The sequence below is a fragment of the Apus apus genome, chromosome 2, assembly GCF_020740795.1.
Source record: "Apus apus isolate bApuApu2 chromosome 2, bApuApu2.pri.cur, whole genome shotgun sequence".
NCBI classification, from domain to species: Eukaryota; Metazoa; Chordata; class Aves; order Apodiformes; family Apodidae; genus Apus; species Apus apus.
The window spans coordinates 37863058-37888477 of NC_067283.1; the positions used below are offsets into that span (position 1 = coordinate 37863058).

At 37.5% G+C, this 25420-nt stretch overlaps 1 protein-coding gene across 1 annotated transcript in view; it reads left to right on the forward strand.

Annotated features, from left to right (window-relative positions):
- The window catches only part of KCNH8 (potassium voltage-gated channel subfamily H member 8), a 185631-nt gene that overhangs the window by 69739 nt on the left and 90472 nt on the right, over positions 1 to 25420 (forward strand). The window contains exons 3-5 of the mRNA XM_051612214.1: positions 4190 to 4321; positions 21817 to 21944; positions 23917 to 24157. Coding sequence (XP_051468174.1) covers positions 4190 to 4321; positions 21817 to 21944; positions 23917 to 24157 — 501 coding nt within the window. The remainder of the gene's footprint in view (positions 1 to 4189; positions 4322 to 21816; positions 21945 to 23916; positions 24158 to 25420) is intronic.

Genomic DNA, 25420 nt, shown 5'->3' on the forward strand with positions numbered 1-25420 from the left:
GCTGGGAAACATGATATATGAGTTGCCAAGTTACCTGGCAATAGAGGGAGCAGAGCTTAGGAGGGGCATGGAATAGAGGGTGGAAACACATGGAAAGGGGATTTGCACATTATCTGTTAAAATGTGAATAATTTCACATGGTACTCTGTAGCCTGTACAGAGGGATGCATGGTTATTTTTCATGGAAGCTTCTAAATCAGCTTCAGAGGATTAACACTTACCTACTTATTCATACTGAAATGCAATTTTTGCTTTGTTATTCAGGTATTTCACCTATCATCTTTCTTCTTGGGATACCACTGTATTCTGGCTTTACCCATTTTAGAATTAATTCACATTGACAGTTAATTACTGCTTGTAGGGAGAGTTACTTGCAGGATGCAAGCATCTGTTGATATAGGATCTGTTGGCCATACAGAACCTGGGTAAACAAGTTCTTGAGCCTTCTTCACTACTTCTATGAAAATGCTAGAACAACCATCAGTGACCAATTAAGTCAGTTACCTGATAGTCCATATGTGTTCTTGCAATTTTTCTTTCAATATGATCAGAACAAAGACTGTCACCAGGATTTAGCACACGGTCTGTCATCTACAGTAGCAGAATTCAAAGAAAAAAAATGATAGATTTTATTAAAACTTACCTGTGCTTTCTGCAGAGATGATGGAAAAGACTGAGGTGCTTGTTTGCCTGACGCAGCAAAGCCTTGCCCTACCTGCATTAATTGATCATTGTCAAAGATGTGATATTTACAAGAGAGAAAGTATTCTAATTATAGCTATCCTTTCTCTTCCAGCTCCATTCATTTTCTGTTTAGTTCACTTGCATTTTTTTAAAATGTTTTTTTCTTTTCACTTTGCTTTCCTCAACAAAATGTTGACACCACGTCAAAAACACAGAACATTGAAAATCAAATGTTACCAGTGACACTGAGAATCCTTGGATAAGCTAATGAAAAAGCCAATTTTGTTTCTCCAGGCAAATTCCTTGGCATCTGATCAGTCAATCTCAAAGTCCACACTTTCTGCAGTGGAAAAGTGGAAATGATCAGGCTAAAATTTCTCTGGCAATACCATGTATCCAGGAGCAGGTTTATTCTGCTAACAATTTGTAACTTTGTAAATGAGACTGTGTCGTAATGCTGAAGATTTAGCATCAACCTTACTGACAAGTTATTGCAGTTATCAATATGCAAATGTTTTTATATTTTCTTTTATATATTAAAAAAAATCCTGGAAATAGGGTGTGTGTTTTTGTTTATTATTTTATTTGGAGGTTCCACTTGCATCTGCTTAGGAGAACATTTACTTTACTAAGTCAAGTACTGAAATGTAAAGAAATGTACAAGATGATGCCTTGTGCAGACTAATTCTGCCATTTTATGCATATATAGAATGATAATTATTACTTGAAAAGTTATTGGGTTTTGCCACAAGACTTATTTACCTAATATGCAAAACATTTACATTGTTTTTCTTCGTCAAGTACTTGGTTTCATAGACTATGAAACATTTCATTTTGTTAATCTGGTATGTTATGTACAGATGCAGAGTTGCATGAAAGAGATCTCCATCTTAATCCCTTTCACCACAGAGAGGTAGAGATGAATCACAGGAAATTGTTCATTTCTTATTCCCTGTCCTTGACTGATGGAAGAGGCAATACAAGCTGCCTCTGTGTCTTTCTGAAGGCAAGCAAATTCCTGAGGAAGTGGAGATCTGAAAATGGACATAACCACAGACAGTTGACACACAGCAAAAAAGGGAAGAGAAGCTTGTCTGCCTGAGCAAAACAATTTCCAGGCTGTCTAGAGCAAAAAGAGAACATAGCTTTGCATCAGTATCATTGTTTCAAAGTATCTCATAGGAATATACATGGCTAAGAAGGCACTTCTGCAGAAAATCTCAATTACACTTTTGAGGGGATAGATGCAAAATTAAATTGTTTTAGTAAGGAATTATATAAGATGGTTGTCAATAATCCCATTCCATTTCTATATTATGACACCTCTGCAACTCTGCAATATGCAAATATCCCTAAAAGATTGGTGTTCTGAGTATTTCATTGAATGTTGCCTAGGATGAGCATGACTAAAGATTGAGTGACTATTATTGTACATTGAGTACACATAGTTCATCATTACTGCTAATGGTCTGATTCTGTTCCTTGGTTTAAGTAGGCTTTATTTTTTGGTGAAAGCCTCTGAAGGCTATTGGCATTCTGATGGCAGCATTTTATATAAAATCTCCCTTTTAAATTCCTTGGTCTGTTGACCCTTGTTTTGATTTCAGTCTGAGGACAGACTTCTAGCTGTCAGAGACAGGAAAGGTAGAAACGGTGGTTGAGAGAGTGACCATAAAGCACTCTCTTTTTTATGTATATATAAAAGATGGACTATAGCCAAATTGCTTTGTGATAAGATTATGCTTCATTTGGTCTCTTTCTCCTTTCCTGTGATGTGCTTCTACAAGCCTTGAGGATATTAAAATATATTTTGAACATTCAGTTCATAATGCAAGAGAAAGATTAGACTCTTTCTCCAAGAGTGCTGGCTTGGAGCAATAAAGAGTGTCTGTATATAAATAAACCTCCAAAAGAAATTTCTTTGATAGACAACTCTGGGCAATACTGAAAACCTTTATATGAACCATCTGAAGCAGGGAAGGAAATTCTGTATCATAGATAAGTGCATCCAAAGGAATCATAACAAAAGAGGGCACCACTTTTTTGATGAGTAGGAGGTTCTTCTTTTGGCTTATAGAATTATATAAGTAAAAGCTATGTATTGGATTGTGTTGTATCAGTATACTATTCATCAGCCGTGAAAGGTAGCACACTTCTGTTCTTGACAGAATGCAAATGCATACTGACCTAGCCCTGGCCTAAACTGTTAATCCTGTGGATTGAACCTTGTAAGGTTTCTGTTAGCCCACTCCTCCAATCTGTCCAGGTCATCCTGGAAAGGTGGCTTTCCCTTCTGGAGTGTCAGCCTCTCCATTCATCTTAGTGTCATCAGCCAACTTCATCTTGATTCCAACATCCAAGTCACTTACAAAGATGTTAAACAGCTTTGGGCCCAATGTTGATCCCTGGGGGACCCAACTTGTGATCAGTCAAGAGGATTTGTTCCAGGACTTTCCTATGGGCTGCAGTGAGACTAATGGGTCCATAATTACTTGGGTCCTCCTTTGGACCCTTCTTATAAATGGGGGTGACATTAGCCTTTCTCCAAAAGTTGATACCCAAAACCTGAAAGACACAAAAGTCAGAACTGGTCTGAATTATCCCTGAATGGATGGAACTGAGGTCTTGGGTGTTTGCTGAAATTACTGTTACACTTCCAGTGTATTGCGAGCACCCAGATATTCATTATCTTCTGCTCTGAGTGGTCTGCATTAACAGCAAACTTAGGAATTACGTAATTGGAACTAAGAAACATATCTTGCAAATTGGATCTGTGACACAATCAGTGACAATAGCAATTTATTTTAAGCATTATAATTATGGAGCATATCTGAGTACAGAGGTTGACATGATTTTAAAATGTTGTGAAACTTAGTGTTGTCTAACTTAAGTCTTAGCAAGGTGAACATTAAAGACAGTAAGGGAGATGGGATATTGATTTTACAGATGTGTGGTGTTATAAATCTTGCCATCTGTAAGATGCAAGGAGTTAATATTATTTCTGTTGTAAGTCTGATGTCTGATTAGTTTAAATATCTTTGAATTAGTGGAATGATGCTCCAACTCAGGTCTTTTGTCAAGAGATTTTAATGAATATCAAGTCAGATGATTAATGTACAATGTTTCTGTAGTCAACATGGAAGCTTCAGACCTCAAGTTAACAAAGTGCAAGCTAGTCCAGTAAAATAAGCAGCATCAGCAGAGGAAAGCATGGTTTCAAAGGTGTAAGCAGCTTCATTAAACTCTATTAATGATCCCTGTAGATAAATTTTGCATTTAAATTAATGCCTTGCTTCTAGAGAAAGCAATATTACTAAGCGGCAACCAATGATGCAAAAAGATTTACATGAGCTGAACATCTGTGATTCCCTGACTACTGACTTCCTAAATAAGATTTTTTTTTTTTCAAATTACTTTAGCTATAGATTTAGTATTTCACTTTTTTCCTCCCCACCCACTACTAAAAGACAGCTGTTTGAATTAAGTTCATTCTTTATCCTTGCAGGGTCTTCATTCTGGTGCCTACTGGATATTGTTCCTATAAAGAATGAAAAAGGAGATGTAGTACTCTTTCTGGCCTCTTTCAAAGATATAACAGACACAAAAGTGAAGATTGCTGCAGAAGACAAAAAGGAAGGTTCGTGTGAATTGCAACAACATTGATAAGAACCAACACTGATAAGTTTTTTGAGAGTCACAGATACATGAACTCTCTCTCTCATGTACGATTCTCAATATAGAGACCTTCTAGCTTTCCAAAGAAGAAATTAATATATTACGTGGAAGGATAAATGATATGTTGAAGTTCTTATTTGTAATTTTTTTAAAATTTAAATATTGCTCCACATTCTGTAAATGCAGAATCCAGAGGACAGAATACTTTGTCCTCAAAATTAAATTTGTTTTAATGTACCATAATTTAATTTGTTTACTTTCTGGATTTTCAGAGATACATTTTGGAAAAGCTAGACCTTTTCAAGCATTCGTTATGTGAATCTGATTTTAACATGACTGAGAGATGAATTTTTTCGTATTTTTCTATAAGTAGAACATAATTTCTTTAGAAATTATTTTGGCTATTGAGAAGCATGACTTATCTGGTGTATCTAATTTTCATTATATCACATGAAATTGTAAGATTTATTATGTCTTTAGGCGTACGCAACAGCATAAGAAATATGTTCACACATTAATTTGGTTCTGAAAGGAAACAAAGGATTCTCTCACTAATTTAGGAAAAGATTGTGTTATGTTAATGATTCATAGCTGCCATAAAATAATTTTAACTGTGTAGCATAGTCAAGTTTTGCTAAATTCTGCTAACACAGACAGTGTGGAGGTGTGGAGATTATTTAGTCAACATTGACTTATGTTATGTATCAAAGGAAGTGAACTTATTCCAGTTTTACATTTTGTAAAGGTGCACTAAACAAAGACTTCAGATTTGCCATTTTTCATATGCTAGCAATGGCTGCCTCTGTCCCTTTGGACAAATATTTTCACCTTCGAAATTACTTTTAAAGTCCCAAATAATACTGGGAAGTTTTTTGCATCCTTCACTTTTTGCATCATATTTGAGAATTTCTGAAGTGGAAGACTGAAGAAAAACTTTCAAGTAGTACACAAAGACATGTTGCAGCTTTTCCTTACATCTAATTTCGACTGATCACTTCGCCTTGAAGTTAAAATATAAAACTCATTTTGTCTAGTTTCTCCTTAAGCCTTAGAAAACGTTACATTCATGAAAGTTTGGTGAGAGTAGTTTATTAAAATATCAAAAGTGGAGCCATGTAGAAGAGAGATTGTCATAACACCGATGTTTTAAAGGCTAATGTTTACCTTATGAGAGGTGCTTATTTTCAGGGTATACTCAGTGAGAAACTACATTTACGATGCCAGTGATGACTTGAAATATGTATATCACTGATTACTTTTAAAATGAAAGCCATTGTTTAGCTGACAAATATTTTCACAGATTCATACAGAATGTTAGGCATTGGAAGAGACCTCTAGAAATCATCTAGTCCAAATCCCACCCCCTCCTATAGCTGTATGCTTATTTTAGGATGGATTAAAATGATCAACAAATTTTATGTGGGTTCATGGCAAATTGTAAATCTAAGCAGATTTTAACTTATGTTTGCTGTTGCACATTTAGAAATTAATACCCTTCCTACTGTGTACTGACAGGAACACACTCGTGCAGAGCTACATTACACAGCAAATGTCTGTTCACTTCCTATAAGCTTATGAGCAGTGACATTTGTTTGTCTTACGTGATGTAGTCTTTAGAGCACAATCCCAAAACTTTTTGCTTCTTCCCTTTTTGCTCTTTTTAAAACCATGGCAATCATTTTATGCAATAGTGATACTTGTTTGCATCATGGCAACAGAAAATAGCATTTAGTGTGGGGCTTTGCCAAATACACTGTTTTATATAATATAGTGAGATAAGAAACAAGATTTGCCTGTTTATTCAAAATATTTACAAACAGTTCCAGCATTTTAATTTCAGGTAAATCTACTGAGATTCACTTCTACTCTAGTGGTAAACATAATTTCATCATTGTCAGAAAAGAATTCCCAGTACAATCTATGCAACAGATTTAACATCTAAAATTTCAGAATGTGTAACTTCTAGAAGTTGTTGTTTCTTGTTCACTTAGACCACAGCTACTATTGGGCATGTAGGATGTATTTTCTTGTATTAACAGAAAATTGAGTTTGTGTTTTGTTTAAAGGCATTAAAGTCCTTTTTATAATATTTAGTTCTTAACATACATTGCAAAGTTAATGATACATGTTGTCAATTTTTATTTTCACAGTTAATTTTGAAAAAAAAAAAAAGTATTAAGTTTATTTTTTCAATCATTACTGAACTTGCCTTTTCAAAAATCAAGTAACTTACAGACTTGGAGTTAAAAGCCATCTTTTGCTATAATTGTCACTATGCACAGTTTTCTGCTGCCTTTTTGGCATAACTCTTGCAATTAGATTGCATATGGGAAGGAAAACTTACATACAACTTTAACTCTTCTGCCCATGCAAAGCTATTTTATTAATGTTTTCATTTCAGGCTGGGTCTTCACTTTCCTGTCCAGAACAGACTTTTATAACTTATATAGATCATAAATAGTCACATTCTAACTCTCTTTGATTTCTAACTTCCTTAGAAAGCTTATCTAACAAAATTTCTTCATATTGCTTTTCTAACTCTCCTCTCAACCCCTTGGCATTCTACTAACACTCTGTTAACTCACTGGTTGTGCCTCCAAAAGTCTTTTCCAGACTCATTCTTCTTCACATCTTTTCTACCTCTGATACCACCTGTTCATTCTCTAAAACCTTATTCTCCTTGTACATTTAAAATTACACCTTCTTGAGCTTTTTCTCCCAGTTTTATGACCTCTCTTTTCTTGTGGATTGGCTTTTTACTTTTATAGGCATCAAGAGTTGATACCCTGTTTGATTTTCTGCAGACCTTTTCTTATCTGTTTTATCTGTTCACACAACTTCTGTTGCTCTTTTGTGCCAATGTGCCTTGCAAAAGTCCACCTTTTTTGCCTGGTTTCCCCTTTACCCAGCCCAAATGTCAGATAGCATCTGTGACCTTTTCTTTTGAATGTCTCATGCTAAATACGAATGTAACAGAATCTTTTTCTGCTCTTCTGTATAGAAGTTTCCAGCAAAAATAGCCCCAGCAGCCAATGGGAAGAGCAGACTTTGTCCCAAGACTGTCATATGAGAAAAAGGCAAAAAACGTGTGTGAGAATTCTGTCAGTCTTTTAAAAGTGCCATGACAGTCTACAACTCTTATATGGCTGCTTTGGTTTGGTTGTTTTAAGTTAATTTACCATCCTCTTCCCCCTGCCCCTCTCTTCTTTTAGTTGTGATGTTCTTAAAGGCCTCAGCTTCTCACTAATGGGAATTTGCTTTCAATAATATGTTTCCCCTACCCATTTATTGTAGAAATACCCTCTGCTTTCCATCTGCTTAATAATATCTCTATTTACTATTGTGAAGAGCAACTCAGCTATTCTTCCTGAATTTGAAATCTTTAATTAAATTGATGGTCTTTCCTTTTCAATACATAGGAAAGCCTTGACAGGCTGGAGAGGTGGGCCAGTGCCAGCCTCATGTTCAACAAGACCAAGTGCAAGGTCCTGTAACTGGGTTGGTGCAACCCCATGCACAAATACAGGATGGAGGGAGAATGGATAGAGAGCAGCTCTAAGGAAAAGGACCTGGAGGTGGTAGTAGATGAGAAGCTCAACATGAGCTGCCAGTGTGCACTCACAGCCCAGAGGGCCAACCCCATCCTGAGCTGCATCAAAAGAAGTGTGGCCAGCAGGGCCAGGGAGGTGATTCTCTCCATCTACTCTGCTCTGGTGAGACCCCACCTGGAGTACTGTGTACAGCTCCGGAGCCTTCAGCCTGTTGGAAAGGGTCCAGAGAAGGGCCATAAAGATGATCCAAGGGCTGAAGCACCTCTCCTTCAAGGACAGGCTAAGAGAGTTGGGGTTGTTCAGCCTGGAGAAGAGAAGGCTCCAGGGAGACCTTATAGCTGCCTTCCAGTACCTGAGTGGACCTATTGGAAAGCTGGGGAGGGGCTTTTCAGCAGAAAGGGTAAGGATAGGACAAGGGATAGTGGTTTTAAACTGAAAGAGGGGAGATTTAGGTTGAACATCAGGAAGAAGTTCTTCACCATGAGGGTAGTAACATGCTGGAACAGGTTGCCCAGGGAGGTTGTGGAAGCCCTCTCCCTGGAGGTCCAGGTTGGATGAGGCTTTGTGCAGCCTGGTCTAGTGTGAGGTGTCCCTGCTCATGGCAGGCGGGTTGGAACCTGATGATCTTTATGGTCTCTTCCAACCTTAACCATTCTATGATTCTATGAAGAGATTTTTTATGTAAAAATAATGATTCCTTCAGAAACTCTTTCTTAAACAATTTTATCGGAGATTTTACTATCCTTACCTATGATGAGCTGCAATTTGTTAAATTGGTTAAGAGTTCCTTTTCCTTTTGGAGGAAAACTTGTTAAGCTGAAAATTTCAGACTTTAATTTTGGACTCCAATGTGGTATGGCACGGTCAGTGCTTTTTGTTTCTGTATATGAACTTTCCATAAGGCACTTGGACACATGCTGAAAGTTATTAAAGTTCCAAGAATCCAGGTAGAGAAATTAAATTTTAATTAGTCTGCAACTACTTTTAGTTCTCTACTCTGTATGCAAATATGTAATAATTTGGCTTATATAAATGTAGAATTCTACTGTTATAATAACTGCTAAAATTCCTCTGTTGACTCATTCAGAAAAGTTTTCTTTCCTTAATTGTTAATCCATTTGTTGTTTTTTCATTGAGAAAATTTTATGAGATATTTTCTCAACTTTATTCCAGCATTATTACAAAAATGTGTGCAAATGGATAGTAACCACAGAATCATATGATGAGGTGGGAAGACATCTCTAGAGATGTTCTGCTCCAGTGCCCCTTACTTAAAGTAAGATCAGCAAGAACAAGTTGCTTAGGACCATGTCCAAATGTGTGCTGAATATAACAAAAGATGGAGAGTCCACAACTACTCTGGGCAGCCTGTTCCACAGTTTGACTGGTTGAGGTTTGACTCATAAAGCTAAATAAGTTTTTTTTTCTCATATTTAAACATAATTTCCTATACTTCTCTTTTGTGCTGGGCAGCACCGAGAAGATTCTGTCCTTGTCTTCCTTACCTGCCCTACCTCACATATTTATACTAGTAAGATTCCCCCCAGACACTTCTTTGTTTTAGGCTGAACAGTACCAACTCTCTCACCCTTCCTCCTTTGTCACATGCTTCCTACACCTAATCTTTGTGGCCATGTTTCTCATGTACTGAGGAGCCCATACTCAGCACTGCAGCTGGGTCTCACCAGTGTAGCAGAGGAGCAGGATCACCTCCCTCATCCTCCTAACAGCTCTCTTCCCAATATGTTAAAATTGGTGTCTACCAGAACCTCCAGGTCCTTACTTAGAAGTCTGCTCGCCAAGTGGTTGGCCCTCAGCCTGTCCTAGTGCATGGGTTTATTCCGTCCAGGTGCAGGACTTTACACCTTCCTTTGTTGAACTCCATGAGGTTTCTGTTGCCTCATTTCTCCAGCCTGACAAGGTCCCTCTTGATCTTCTTGCAGCACAAACATTTAAGTCCTCAATCCCAGACTGTACCATCTGCAAACTTGCCAAGAGTGCACTTTTTCCCGTTTTCTAGGTCATAAATGAAGAAATTAAACCGTATTTCCCATAGCAAAATGCCCCAGTCTTAATGCTATTGTGTGGCTTCCAGCTGGACTTCAGGCTGCAGTTCATAACCTTCTGAGCCCAGCAGTTCAGCCAGTTGTCAGTCTACTTCACTGCTTCCTCTCTTCTTTGTTGGTCATCATCTTCTCCCCCTATTGTTCCTAGTTTGAAGGCCTCCTTGCCAGATTGGTCTGCCTGTTGACAAAGACACTTCTACCTTAGTGATAATGTGGATTAAAAGCTGAACTACATGCTTTCCCACCACAGAGGAAACTGAACTACAGTGTTATGTTTTAACTGGCTAGTTTTTTCTGGCTTCTTATTGATTGTTCGGTCTAAGAAAATTTCTGAGAAAACAGATTTATTTTGGTTATGCATCATTTGTTGGAGGAAAGGCTTGCTCTTTTCAGTGTGCCAGAAATGACATACCATGTGCCAACCATTTTACATTCCAGATTTTTGTATTTAAAAAGTCTGCTGGGGGCAGGATGGGCTCTTCTAAGAAATTCTGTAATGTGCACTTTGATTTATTCTCCTTAATTACTGTCTCCTCTGATTGCTCAAACTATAGCAGTGAATATTTAAGGCACCACTTTTTGGTTTAAAGCTCCTTATCCTTGTCAGGAGGCAGGATTTTGAGAGGGGGACATACATTCACCCAGATGTACAGTATTCTAAATAGATAAAATTGCTTCATTGACTCACCAGTTCCTGCTTGCTTTTCTGTTTGTTGGACAAGGTTAATGGCAGACTTAGTGGAAAATTTCTTCAGATTTTCCTTTTAGAGTTTTCTAGCTCAACCTCATGAGACTAACAGAATGCATGGAAGAAACAGGGAATAGGTTTAGTATGTGTGTTGCCAATTAGAAGAGTTCTTCAGAGTTGTGTGTGTGGTAGGTGCTTTCTTGAGAGTTTTTGGAGGGGCAGAGGAAGATTTTTTTGAAGAAGTAGAAGGTCTGCAAACTTTTGTACATAAATGTTTTATTTCTATGAAAAAATCTGAGAAGGAAGAAATGTCTGAAGGCTTTCACAGACCTAGACATGGCCTGGTGTTTTACTTTGTGTTAATTATGTGACCACAAAGACTATAATGCATATTGCATATGTACTTTGTTTTCAGAAACACAAATAAGAGAACTTGAACCATTTGCAGAATTCACCTGTAATTGCAGTTACACTGGATGTAGTTCATGCTGTAGCTTGTCAGAGCAATTCTGAAGTCCTATAAAGACTCAGCAAATAAGGCTTATCAGAGGTGAGTTTTGCCTAGCTGTAGCAAAGATAGCTTTACAGCTGCCAACCAACCATCCTGCCTTGTATAACTAAGGGTGTAAAACAGTTTTGGTTTATGAGCAGTCACTTTCATAGTCTGAAAATCTCATTCCTTGAGAGGTGATTTAGAGATACCTTCTGGGTGTTTCAATGACCACATGAAACATACACAGCAGCATTATAGGCTTTCAAATTTATGTCTTTACTCTTAAAACAATTTTATTTTTTTTTAAAGCTATTTTTTTGCCCTGCATAAGCTCTGGACAAGTTACACTGACAACAAAACATTTTTATAGGTGACTGATGTGGTTCCAAATTGTAGCTAAATATATCAAGAAAACAAGTATTTTCAAAAGACTTGCTTTCATTATATTGTTCAGATTTGTATATTTCTATTTTCACTTAAGTGAGCAAGTTTATACTTTACCATGAACTTCTATGCAAATATTTTCGTTTAAATTAATTTGTGCAAAGATCAATGATTGTGAAATCATGATCACCTCAGATTACAGATAACCTTCCTCATATTCTAGAGGGCAAAACATTAGTAAATAAAGTATGTAACTGAATTAATTAAACATCATTGCACAGAAAGACAGACATTAAGACTCATTGAAGTAAATGAAAACTTTCTCAGTGACTTAAATAATTGGAAATATTTAAGCTCTAAGTTTAAAAATATATTTAAAATATTCTCTGTGTCAATACAGTTGTGTTTTTGCTTGATATGATAAATGAGCATATCCCTTTGCCATGAGCTAGGATTCACTGTGGGAAGTAAAACCTGTTCCAGGAAATAAAAGTCACAGCAAAAAATAACTGAAATAGTAAGTGATTACAGAGCTGTAAATTCAACCCTACATTTTTTTTCTGTAAGAGCTACATATGCTGACTTGCTTCACTTAAATCAATAGACATGTTTCAAACTTGGTGGCATAATAAAAGTTGCAGTTTTGCCATTTGTGAGATGACTAATTGTGTAGTAATAAGCTGGTAAATAAACTATTTTTATCTAATTAAGAAATAGTTATTTTTGAGTTTGAATAGTTCATTTTAAGAAATTCTGCTATTTTTTAGCTAAAACCCAGAGAAGGCAGTAGTACTCATAAGTTACAGAATCACAGAATCTTAGGGGTTGGAAGGGACCTCAAAAGATCATCTAGTCCAACCCCCCTGCCAGAGCAGGGTCACCTAGAGTACATCACACAGGAACTCGTCCAGGAGGGTTTTGAATGTCTCCAGCAAAGGAGACTCCACAACCTCTCTGGGCAGCCTGTTCCAGTGCTCTGTCACTCTCACAGTAAAGAAGTTTTTTCTGATGTTTACGTGGAACCTCCTATGTTCCAGTTTGCACCCATTACCCCTTGTCCTATCACTAGACATCACTGAGAAGAGCCTGGCTCCATCCTCCAGACATTCGCCCTTAACATATTTGTAAACATTGATGAGGTCACCCCTCAGTCTCCTCTTCTTTAAGCTAAAGAGACCCAGCTCCTTCAGCCTTTCCTCATAAGGAAGATGTTCCACTCCCTTAATTGTCTTTGTGGCTCTGCATTGGACTTTCAAGCTGGTTCCTATCCTTCTTGAACTGAGGGGCCAGGAACTGGACACAATATTCCAGATGTGGCCTCACCAAGGCAGAATAGATGGGGAGGAGAACCTCTCTTGACCTACTAACCACACCCTTTGTAATACACCCCAGGATGTCATTGGTCTTCTTGGCCACAAGGGCACGTTGCTGGCTCATGGTCATCCTCCTGTCTACCAGGACCCCCAGGTCCTTTTCTCCTACACTGGTAAGCCCCCAACCTGTACTGGTACATGGGGCTGTTCTTCCCCAGATGGAAGACTCTACACTTGTCCTTGTTGAATTTCATCAAGTTTCTCCCTGCCAAACTCTCGAGCCTGTCTAGGTCATAAATGGGCAAATAGCTTAAAGGCAATTCTGCTGAATCTCAATTTATACAAGAAGCTGAAGAAAGATGTGTCTATTTGAATTACTTTTTAATTAATTCTCAGTTTTCTGAGATAGGCTCAAACACTGACATCTAAATAGACCAATATATTTATTTAGGAGTGTACACCCATCAACCACAAAAATGGAGGTAGAGAAAGATCCCTTCTTCTGGTCTTTGTGTGTCTTTTCCTCCCCCCCTTTTTTTTTTCTTCATGATGGAAGAATTGGCAGCCCAAAATGTGGTTAAGAATTTCTTATCTTGTAAGTATACCACTGTTTAAAGGTCTTATTCATGAAGCAGTAGTAGAAATGTATTCTACTGCTTATTTTCTCTGCCTGTTTACAGCTGAATTTTCTCTGAAGTCAAAATATTAAAATTATGCAAATCATATGGTTGATTCAGTTTAAAATTGATCCCTTTAAAAATATTCTCTAATGTTTACAATTTTTCAACTGGTATGTGTTTTAAGTATATCTTCTTATTGAATCAGTTAAACAGTTAACACAATAAAAAGGTGGCTAGAGGCTAGCCTGGATCCACCACACAGCTAATAGTTCTGTGAATATTTGGCTGTTGACAGAAAGAATGTGTCATGCAACCAACACATCTCCTGCAACCTGTTGCCCGTGGTAGTGCTTTTATTGATACCAAGCCAGACTTTTATCAGTTTTCTCTGTATCAATAACTGCTGGTGTGTTATCTCTCAAAGGATAATACCTGAAAGTCAGCTAAAGGTTTTTAAAAGCCTAGAGAAATTCATACCAGCCTTCTGTACAATCTGTTTTTGAAGGTTTTTTTTAGTTCATCCAGAATTCTTTTGCATTACTCTACCCTAATTGTCTGGGTTCAAATTTCCTTGGGTTTATGGGGGTTTTTTTTGAGTACTGCCTATGAAATGTATTTTTTGTTAATGATACTGTATATGATTAAGTACCATCATGTTTCCTGTTGACACCATTGTATTTATTTTATGGCATGTCGGTTACTCATGGGTGTCTATGCAAAGATCCCACTTTCTCCTATGGTTTTCCTTAGCTTAGATTGCAAATTATGAGGGTTTCTCAAGACTTGTATTAAAAAGACAAAAAAAAAATCTTGATCGCACTTCTTACAGGAAGCCTCTTACAGATAAGAGTTGTAGGATAGATAAATGATGAAGAAATTATTTAATAAATTAATTGAACCCAGAATCAGAAAGGAACAGTACGGCATTTGTAAGATATTCCAGTTAACAACATCTCACTGTGCTACTGGGCCAAGTTATGGCACCCTAGAGAAAAACACAGGAAAGCTAACAGGGAAGGTTTATTTCCCTGCCTGATTTCAAAATTCAGCAGTAGGAAGGGTTGTGCAGGTACATGAATGTGCCCCTCCCTCTATGTTTTAAGGAGGGAATGGTCCAACCAACAGTTGTTCAAAGTCACAGTGTTAGCCTGGTTACTATGTCTTTCTACAGTACTCCAGAGAGTACGCAGAGCAGCATCACGGATCTCTTCAAGTCTGTCTGTAACTGGGTAATTCTTAGCAATGAAGGAAGTCCATTCATCTTGTTCTAACTTGTTTATTTGTTTGGGTTTTGGTTTGTTGAGGTTTTTTTGTGTTTCAAAAGGAGATCCAGTTCATACAATTAAAAGGATATTATTTCTATGATTTTATTTTATTTTATTTTTAGGTTGGAGCTCTCATTACCTGCTGTTTCATGTCATAGAATCACAGAATGGTTTGGGTTCAAAGGGACCTTAAAAATCACCTAGTTCCACCCTCATTGCTATGGGTAGGAACATCTCTTACTAGACCAGGTTGCTCAAAACCCCACCCAACCTGGCCTGGAACACTTCAGGGAGGGGACATCCACAGCTTCTCTGGGCAACCTGTTTCAGTGTCTCATCACCCTCACAGGGAAGGATTTCTTCCTAATATCTAATAGAAATCTACCCTCTTCCAGTTAAAAGCTCTTATTCTCTCTCTACAGGGCCTTGTAAGAATTCCCTCCCCAGCTTTTCTGTAGGCCTCCTCCTGGATCTCAAAAGAGATAAGAAGTCATCTCACTACTTTATGCAAACCTATGAATGAAAGCATACACTACATTATTACTTACACCTTAAAAGTATAATTTTCCAGATAGCGGGCACTGTGGGGTTGATGTAAATCCAGAGTCATCTGATTGTAGCTCACTGCTTTTCTTCAGAACGCTTCCTTGCCAAGTGTTTAAAGATAGCTTTGTCTACACCATCTTTCTTATTTTTGCTTATGTGGACAGTCAGGTATGCTGCATGTCATGACTTCAGATAGTTATATTTATATTCTTTGAAGAGGATAGTTAATGCCTCTGAAAGAAAGAAGAGAGCAGTGGCCCTCAAGTAATTGGGGCTGGAATACAAGCTTGAGCATGGAGCTAATGTGGTTGTGAAGATGTAAAAAAGCAGCAATTAAGATCTTGCCCCTAGTGATGAACTCCATCCTTTCGGTGGCTACTGTACTCAAAGGGGTGACAAAAATTACAGAAATACTGCTAAGAAGTCCAAGTCTGCAGCCTCGCAGCTCTTAAGGTAACTCTGTCCCAGGAGTTTTTGGTAGAACTGTCTTATGTGAATCAAGTTACTCAGGTGTGCATGTGTTTCCAGGACTAAACCCTCAGACTACTTTACGCCCCTCTCTATACCATTTGCGTATTCTCAGTATATTTGTTCTGAGTTAAACATGAGAGGTGCTGGTTGCTTGTATTTATTCTCTAACTTTATCATTGCTTAGGTAATAACAGATAAATCTCTTGGATTTTCATGTGTAATATAAATGAAATGCTAGATACTAATTTTCTTTTTTGCATCCACCCACACTGGTACAAAAAACTTTCTGTGGTAATGGTCCATGATCTGACTGGGAGATGATTCCATACAAAAGCATGTTGGGCATTTAATCACACCAGAAGGAAATCTAGGTGGGGGTCTAAGTTAAAGCATCTTCTGTTGCAATAATGCATAACCTGAGGAAAAAGTGGAGGCTGTTCTTTCAAAGGGATACAAATAATGCTTTGAAAAATGAGGAAAAATACCAAGACTGAGAGAGGAGAATGCTCCAAAGAGACCTAGCAGCCTTCCAGTACATGAAGGATACCCCATCCCCAGTAAAAAAGGTCCCTGTGCACTGCAGGGATGGCTGGACTAGGTGACCTTTAAAGGTCCCTTTCAACCCCACGCATTATGTGATTCTGTGATTGAGTTAATATACACTCATTACTACAGCCAAGCACAGGGTTGGAGACCTAGGACAAGAGCAGGGTGGTGTTCAGGGTGTTATGCAGCCTGCTTGTGCCTGTAGAAGAGTTCCTGTACCATGAGCCTGTTCCTGTCACCCTCTCAGCTGTCCTGAGAAGGAAGACCCCTGGGAGCTAGCAGGTTGCAGTGGACTCTCTTGACCATGTATTGAGCAGCCCTCCTCCACATCCAGCTCTGCCTCAGTAAGGACTTGTGATATCTTCTGTTTTTTACTACCTGACCTTCATTATTGAAATAACAATATGAGTCTTATCTCCCATTTGATGATTAAACACTTTATTTCACATTTCAGGGATTCAAATATATCATACTTAATTTGGGGAATAAGAGTCTTATAAACCATGAAGTATTCTGGACTATATCCAGTGTTATGCTCTGACTAGTCTAATGTGCTTTGAAGGAGAGCAGACATAGATTTGGTTTTAAGTTGTTCAGTAAAGCTGAGTTTACAGTTCTGTTGCATTGCTAGGGCAGTATATACCTAGTAGAGCTTATCAGAATTCGCCAGATTTTATTTTTCTATTTTATACCTAAGGAGTAAATTGTTTATTTTTTCCAAAGGCAAAAGAAAAGAGTTATGCTTCCACTTTCCATTAACTTTAAGTGACAATTGATGTCTCATGTACTTAAAAAAAACAAACTCAACAGTTACAAAGATGTTTCTGTTTAATTGTGCTTCTTTACTGCAACCTCCACTTACAAGATCATAAGAGATCTTAAGTTGTTATGAGAGTAATGTTGCAATTGGCAGAGTTGTCAATTTTGTTTCTTTTCTGAGGAAAGACTTCTGGAATCATCATGTGCGATGGTTGTGGTGCTTTACCTAATCTCATTTTAAAGCAAAACTAACACAGAAAGACAGCAAGGAGAGTTAAAAAATAATTTCTACTTTTCTGAGCAAAGAAAAGGAGAGATAAGACTAAATTGCAAAGCATCCTTTTTAAGAGCTGTTTTTGGGGCAATATTATCATCACACAGGAAGAGATGTGTAGAAGTGTGTCCTGATTTGAGGAAATAGGTCCCAAATCTGAGATTTTTTTTTTAAATGATGATTTGTCACACTATTTGGGGAGATGAGAAATCCTTTTGATTTTAAGCTGCTGGTAAAAATAAAACACTTGTATTTGAAGCAACTTTCTGCTTATAGTTGGATTTAATATTGCATCTTTTTGTTCAGATATGGAAAGAGAAAAACAAGTCTATCAGGTACCTACATTTTTTTAAGAACCGGAAAAAAACACCTGTTTTTTTAATAAAAAATAAACTATCTCCTTCTGAATAGTGATCTGCAAGTTCATTACAACAGGAAAAGAATGAATGTTACTGACAATAATCACATGTGTACAGAGGCACACCTGGTGAACAATGTAGTTAACTAGGGACCAGAATTGCTTGTTTTCCTAAAGGCACTGGGAAGATCAGAAAGTAGGAGAATTCCCAAATGTCATTCACTAACTTTAGTTATGTTACTGACATGTGCTCCAGTGTTGGCATTGTCATATGGCATCTTATCTGCATAAACATCTTGTAATTTTTTCAGTACTAGTAAGTATAATTAAAAAAAAAATCTTTATCTCTTAAAAAGGAAACATATTACTACTTCATAATGAATGTCACACTTTCCTTTTTTTTATCTGTGCTTTGCTGTCTCTAGGAGTTGAGTGACTTCCAGTATTAATCGTTTGCAAATAGTGGAATCAGCCTGTGATGGAAGTCATTTACTGTGCAAATATGCAACTTGCATGATTCTAAGTGCCATACCTAGCTCCACAGCCTGAGCAGGGTAACAAGTACAGAATTCTTAGTGGCTGGCTCCTACATAGGAGAGATGGGATCAATCTAAAGCAAAACATTATCAGGCTGAGGGCTTATAAAATTTAAAATCTTATAAGGAACTAAAAAACTGCCAATAAGTATATAAGAAAAAAAGGAGCAACTTTAACTGAATATGCACATCTACTGTCTCCATAGCAGTTATTGCCATTCTGGAAAGAAATGGCATTATGGAGATCTTTCAGCTCAGTGCTCAGCATGTAAGAGAAAGGCAAATCTGAGGCATTGTTACTCTGTTGTATCAGGCAATTGTGTAGCTAGATCTTGAAAGTTGTCTGTTATTCTGGAAAAGGGGCCATTGAAAGAAAAATCTTTAAAAAGACAGGAGATCTATGGGGGGGTAAAGAAAAGACCTTCAAGGCTGACCACAGGTAGGGGTCCACTGCCACACAGGAAAAGCTTTGTATTGCTGGGGATGCTGAAAGTACTCAGAGCAACTCCTTCTGAAGGCACTGTAGCTGTCTTCTACAAGATGGCCTGGTGTAGATCTTAAAACACATCACATCACCTAGATTGTGACGCCTACCACTTATCAGGATGGACTATCTTGTTCTTTGTAGGCTAAGGACGTGGAGAGATATTAGATATGAGACACCTCATCCAACATGGCACTTTAGGTTGAGAAAGGGAAGAAAGAGAGTCCTGTAAATAATTTTAAAGAGAACTTCAGTCATATCACAAAAACAGACTACAACAGCTGTCCAATACTAGAGTGGAGAGTCAATTCAATAGACTTAAATTCATTTTTGCTCAGAGAAACAGACTAGCTCTGTGTCCTCACCCAGAATTTAAGAAGACTTTTAAAGTATAGTTTGAATTTAAATTTGTTTGGTGACTGAGAGATGAATTTAAAACAAAACAAAACAAACCCCAACAAAACAAAAAACAACACATGTATTTAGCTCAGTTTTCTGAAATAGCCCTTTTTGTTTAACCTTTCTTAATTTTGCAGTTGTATGTGTTCTCTGTATGTGTTGCAGTTGTAGTTTTCTAAACCACCTGCAGGCACCCAATTTACAGATGAGGAAGTATGGTGTTTTCCCTTTTTGTCTGGTTTTTTTTTTGGGGGGGTTTCCCCTCCCTCTACTGACATGTAGGAAATCCTTAACTGGAAAGGGTTCTTGCTTTAATTATGTGAAACACTCTTCTGAGAGAAGTTTGAAAAATGTTGCTTCCTACATTTCTTATTAAGTATGGTTTTGTATTGCAGAGCCAAAAATACATCAGTCTTTTATAATTCAAATCTTTCTTGCTTTTCTAGGCAGGTATCAAGCTGTAGCTATTTTGCCTGTAGTTAATTTCTGGCTCTGCTAATTGGTCTTTGAGTTTTTTTCTCCCTTTAATCTGTATACATTGCATTGACTTTAATTAAACCTGTTTGACAGAGGGCTTCTTCCTGTATTCCCATAATTCCTTTTTGCTTAATCCTGACACATCACAAAATGTCCACTTTCATTTACCCTGGCATCATTCATTGTAATTCCATCAGAGCCACTGGAGTTACTTTGAATTTATTGTTGTACAAGCAAGAACTAAATTTAATCTCATGACTGAAAATTACAGACATCTGAACGGAGGGGGAAAAACCCAGAACTTTCCGAAGCAGTGTTCAGTATTTACTCTTAATGAATTTAATGTCACCAAGGAATGTGTCAAGTGATTACGTCAGTGACCATGTGGTGGGAAAAGAAATCTTAAGTGTATGAATATAAGAACTGCTTGAAAATTAGCATATTCTGACATAATGGCAGTGTAGTACAAGTCAGATTCTTTTTTAAAAAAAATACACCACAAGAGATTTTTCATTTTCTGAAACAGTAAAGAGAACATTTTTCTTATCTATGAGTCCATCATATTTGAAAACTCTTGGCAGTTTGGAGAAATCCCCACTAACAGGAAAAGGGGAAACAACTCCCATTTTCAAGAAGGTAAAAAAGGAAGATCCAGGGAATTAAAGACCCATCAGTCTCACCTCTGTGACTGTCAAGATCATGGAGCATATCCTCCTGAAGGTTCTGCTAAAGCACATGGAAAATAAAGGGTGACTGGTGACAGCCAACAAAATTCACCAAATCCTGCCTGACTAATTTGGTGACCTTCTACAATGGGGTCATGGCATCAGTGGACAAAGGAAGAGCAGCCGACGTCATCTACCTGGACCTGTGCAAAGCCTCCAACACTGTCCCACACAACATCCTGGTATCAAAACTAGAACTGGATAGATTTGATGATGGACCACTCTTTGGGTAAGGAACTGGTTGGATGGTCACACTCAGAGACTGGTGATCAATGGCTTGATGTCCAGATGGAGACCTGTGACAAGTGGTGTTCCCCAGACGTTGGTACTTGGCCCAGTGCTATTTCACATCTTAGTCAGCAACATGGACAGTGGCATTGAGCGCAGCCTTGGAAAGCCTGCTGATGACATCAAACTGAGTGGTGAGGTCGACATGTTAAAGGGAAGGGATGCCATCCAGAGGGGCCTTGACAGGCTGGAGAAGTGAGCTTGTGCAAACTGCATAAAGTTCAACTAGGCCAACTGCAAGGTCCTGCACGTGGATCAGGGCAATCCCAAGTGTAAATACAGGCTAGGTGGAGAATGGATTGAAAACAGACCAGAGGAGAAGTACTTGGGGATGATGGTTGAGCTTGGAGAAGCTCAACATGAGCTGGCAATGTGTGCTTGCAGAAAGCCAACCATGTCCTGGGCTCTCGTAAGACCTCACCTGGAGTACTGTGTCCAGTTCTCAAGCCCCCAACATAAAAAGGACATGGAGCTCATGGATGAAGTCCAGAGAAGGGCCACAAAGATGATCGAAGGGCTGGAGCACCTCTCCCTCAAGGACAGGCCGAGAGAGTTGGGATTGTTCAGCCTGGAGAAGAGAAGGTTCTGGGGAGACCTTATAGTGGTCTTCCAGTGCCTGAAGGGGGCCTACAGGAAAGCTGGGGATGGACTTTTTACAAGGGCATGCAGTGAGAGGAAAAGGGGTAATGGATTAAAACTGGAAGAGGAGAGATTTAGGTTAGACATTAGGCGGCAATTCTTTAGTGTGAGGCTGGTGAGACACTGGAACAGGTACCCAAGGAAGCTGTGGAAGCCCCATCCCTGGAAGTGTCCAAGATCATGTTGGACAGGGTCCTGAGCAACCTGATCTAGTGGGAGGTGTCCCTGCCCATGCAGGAGGGTTGGAACTAAATGATCTTTAAGGTCCATTCCAACTCAGAGCATTCTATGATTCTGTGAAATGATATGTTGTAACTACATGCTTCTGAATTTCAGCAAGGTATTTGACAATAACAATTTTACAGTGTTTTTTATTTGCCCATCAGGAGATTGATTTTGTTTTCTTAACTGCAAAAGTTTAAGCAAAAAAACCCTAGGAAAAAACTAAGAAAAGGTGTGTGCAGTCTTTACATTTAGCTCTATTTCTACAAAAGTCTAAAATGTCAGTAGTTCAGCTCCCAAAGGTCAGAGTGCCATTTCCTGATGTTTAATGGACTCTTGCTTCTCTTCGGCAGAAAAATGGAAAGGAAGAGGAAGAGCAGGGTCACATTTTGAGTCAGCACGAAGACGGAGTAGAGCTGTCCTTTATCATATCTCTGGACATCTACAAAGAAGAGAGAAGAACAAATTAAAGATTAATAATGTAGGTGCATTTCTTCTCTTTTTAAAAAAATGTACTCTTTGTACATTTGTATTGTTTTGTTTTGTTTTTTTTCTATAGTGCTGTAAAAGGTCAGTGAGTACCTGAGAAATGTCCTAATCCTAATTTTATGATAACAAGAGGAGTAAGGCATACTTAAGGGCAGGTCCACTATGGTTTTTGTTACACTTCATATGCCAAGACAGTGCAATTAGCCAATCATACGGTAAACAGACATTAATTTATCCCAAGGACACCCACATTATAAAATTTCACATAACTAAATTTCAGGTTCCAGTTTACCTTATAATCCCAATTATTGCATTTAAATAATTATTATTTGCTAAGAAAATAATGAAGAAACTGAAGATACTACTAGAGCTGAAAATCTCTATGCTCTGTAAGCTCTGGAAAATTACACTTCATTTGTGCAACTTTACATGTGCATGTCTCCAACTTTGTACAGAGTAAATTTATCTTTTCATTTCCTAATTGAAATAGTGATGTTTCTTTCTTTAAATTACTTTTGCACTTCCCTAGTAACTAGCACTAGTAAGTGAGTTCATAAAACAGCCTGTTAATGTTGCAAAGAAAAAATAAAACATTAGACAAAATTGAAGACATAGCAGCACAAATACTTCTAAGGAAATACAGCCAGGAGAAAAAAACAACTCTCCTGCTCTGTTGAGCAGTGTTTAAGAACAGCTAATGCAGAGGAAAAGTAGAGATGCATATGAAATCAGTATGTACATATAAAAAATTGCTAGAATAGTATCTGAGAGCCTATTCCAACAAAGAGATCCTATAGCTATTAGAAGCTGGGGTAGCATAAAGAGTTTTTTCTTAGAATTTCACAACACTGTTTAGTTTCTTGTTAGCTTATTGTAATAACAAAAATATGCAATCTCTGACAGAACCACAAGAAAAAAATGGCCTTTTTGTTTGTTTTGGATTTTTTTTTTTTTATGGTTTTAGGGGGTTGAAAGACAGAAAATGGAAAAAGTAGCCAAAATAGATAACTTATGAACACCTTGAAAAGATTATCTGCCACTGGGCATATTCCTTTTCCTGGCTAACAAAACTAAGCTGCCATGCAAATACATCCTCCTAGATATTATTATGTTACAAATTAAAACCAGAAAAAACTTGGTATAGGTTAAGGACATGAAAATACACAACTGGTATATGCTTCAAAGGGCATACAGTCAATTCCACTGAATGTAAATGTTAAAAGATGTTAAATGTTAAAAATCTTAGGCTAAAAATATTTTTAAAATTCAGAAGTTGAAAAACTGTAAATTTTTTTAACAAAAAAATTCTTCAAAATGTGACCAGGTCTCCCAATGATATTTTCATAGCGTAGTAATATTATTTAGGAATATGACTTCTAAATAGCTTTTAGTTACCTTCCTGTACTGTCAAAATCCTAGTGCAAAAGATGTTATACTGGTTTAATCATTTTTCATACTAATTTACTGCCTGTAGTGCCTAGATACTTAGAGCTATGAATCAGAAGCCATAAGAGGAACATTTTCTTCTCTGTGATTGAAAATGGGATGATGTTAACAGCAACGAGAATTCAGCCCTTAGGATTCGTAAATGAGAACCAAGAATGGAGAAGGCAAGGAGCTCAGTATTTTAAAGGAAGCACACAATGAGAAAGGCTGTGACAAACAAGGAAGATGTATCTGTCCAGCAGGAAAACATTGCTTTTCAGTCAGAATTCTCCCAAACGAGGAAGAAGTAGTTTGCCAGACTCAGTGCCCTCCTGATTCTATTTAATCTCTTCCTTATTATTCCTCTTCCTGCCCCAACATTCAATAAAATTATTTCATCAGCAGATCTGTCTAAGTATGAGGACTTAGCATGTTGCCTGTATAAGACTATGTAACATTTCTGCACTGGAAGAAATGAAATGTGTCTGTATGATTGAATAATTGTTTTGTCTCATTTCATTTTTTTCTCTCTTTTTCAGAATGTTTTTGTAGATAAACCAGCATTTCCAGAATACAAAGTTTCAGATGCAAAAAAATCCAAATTCATATTGTTGCATTTTAGCACTTTTAAAGCTGGCTGGGACTGGCTTATTTTACTGGCAACGTTTTATGTTGCTGTGACTGTACCTTACAATGTTTGCTTTATTGGCCATGATGAGCTGTCTACAACTCGAAGCACAACTGTCAGTGACATTGCAGTGGAAATTCTTTTTATCATTGGTAAGATATATTTGGGGTTTGTTTGGGATCTTTTTAACATTTAAGGTTTTCTCAGAATGTACAATATTGAAGAGGAAATAATGGTTATATCCTTCACTACACACTGGTCCAGAGAACTGTTCTGCATTGTGAATGTGTTTGTTAGAATCTGAGCACAAGAGAATATAATCTGTATCTAACTGATTCATGTGTTGTAATATTCATTGGAAGAAAGACAGATGGTGCACTGCTCAGTGCTACTTTTCTATTTCTATCTTTTGCTGTAAATATAGAATACTTATATTAGTAAGTCAAAGTAATGGTATCTTTGGGATCAGTAAAGTAGCTGTGTAATGAAAAATAAAAGGAAGAAGTTTTTCTGTAAATTTTACTACATATTTTTTGGTTAGACTTTAGTTCATTAATCAAGGAAATCAAACTCTGGTTGCAACTACATACGTTCAAAGAACAGTGTATAAAGTACTTTCTAGTACTTTGTATGATTATGTTACTGGTAACCACACTGTACTGTAGCATACAAATATTCTTCCCCTACAGTTTCAACGGTGGCTCCATTTTCCCAAAAATATTTGTTTCTAAAGTTATTATCTGTTTTTAAGTTTGTGGCTCTGAGGAAAGATTTATGAAGTATTTTCAGGAAATTTTTATGCTGCATTTAAATCTCTGCATTGAATTTAATGAAAAGTGTGTTTACAGTCACCTGTGAATGGTCCCTTGTCTGTTAAAATGCAGCATGAATACAACTCAGAACATTTGTAAACGTTGAATGTAGTAAGATTGTGAGTAAGCATAAATTTAAGCATATGTTTCAGGGCATTGTTGCTCTGACAAGCACATCTTTGGTGGATGATTTATGTGCTTTGAAAAAAGTCAATGAGTAAAACTCTTTTGATGATGTTGCTGCTTTAGAAAGTCAGTGAGGAGATCTGTGTGAGATGGGACCCTCAGCTGCACAGCAACTCTGCAATCACAGATTGAGTTGTTACAAGTCTCTAACCACAGATAGGGGGGAAAAGATTCTATCTGCTTTGATTTTATTAAGACTTCTCAGAATATAGAAAAGTATTCCTTTTATGCACATAACTTGTGTAAACTCTTATTTGGACTTAACAAGGTCTTCATTTTTAAACTGTGTTTTCAAAGGGAGCAGAGGCATGACAAGAAGAGGGAGAGATGTGTGCTTATCAGTTCAAGGGAAATAGTAGGGTAGAGGCTAAAGGTTTCCTTAAAGCAGAAGAGTTTGAATAAATCTAGGGGCTAAAA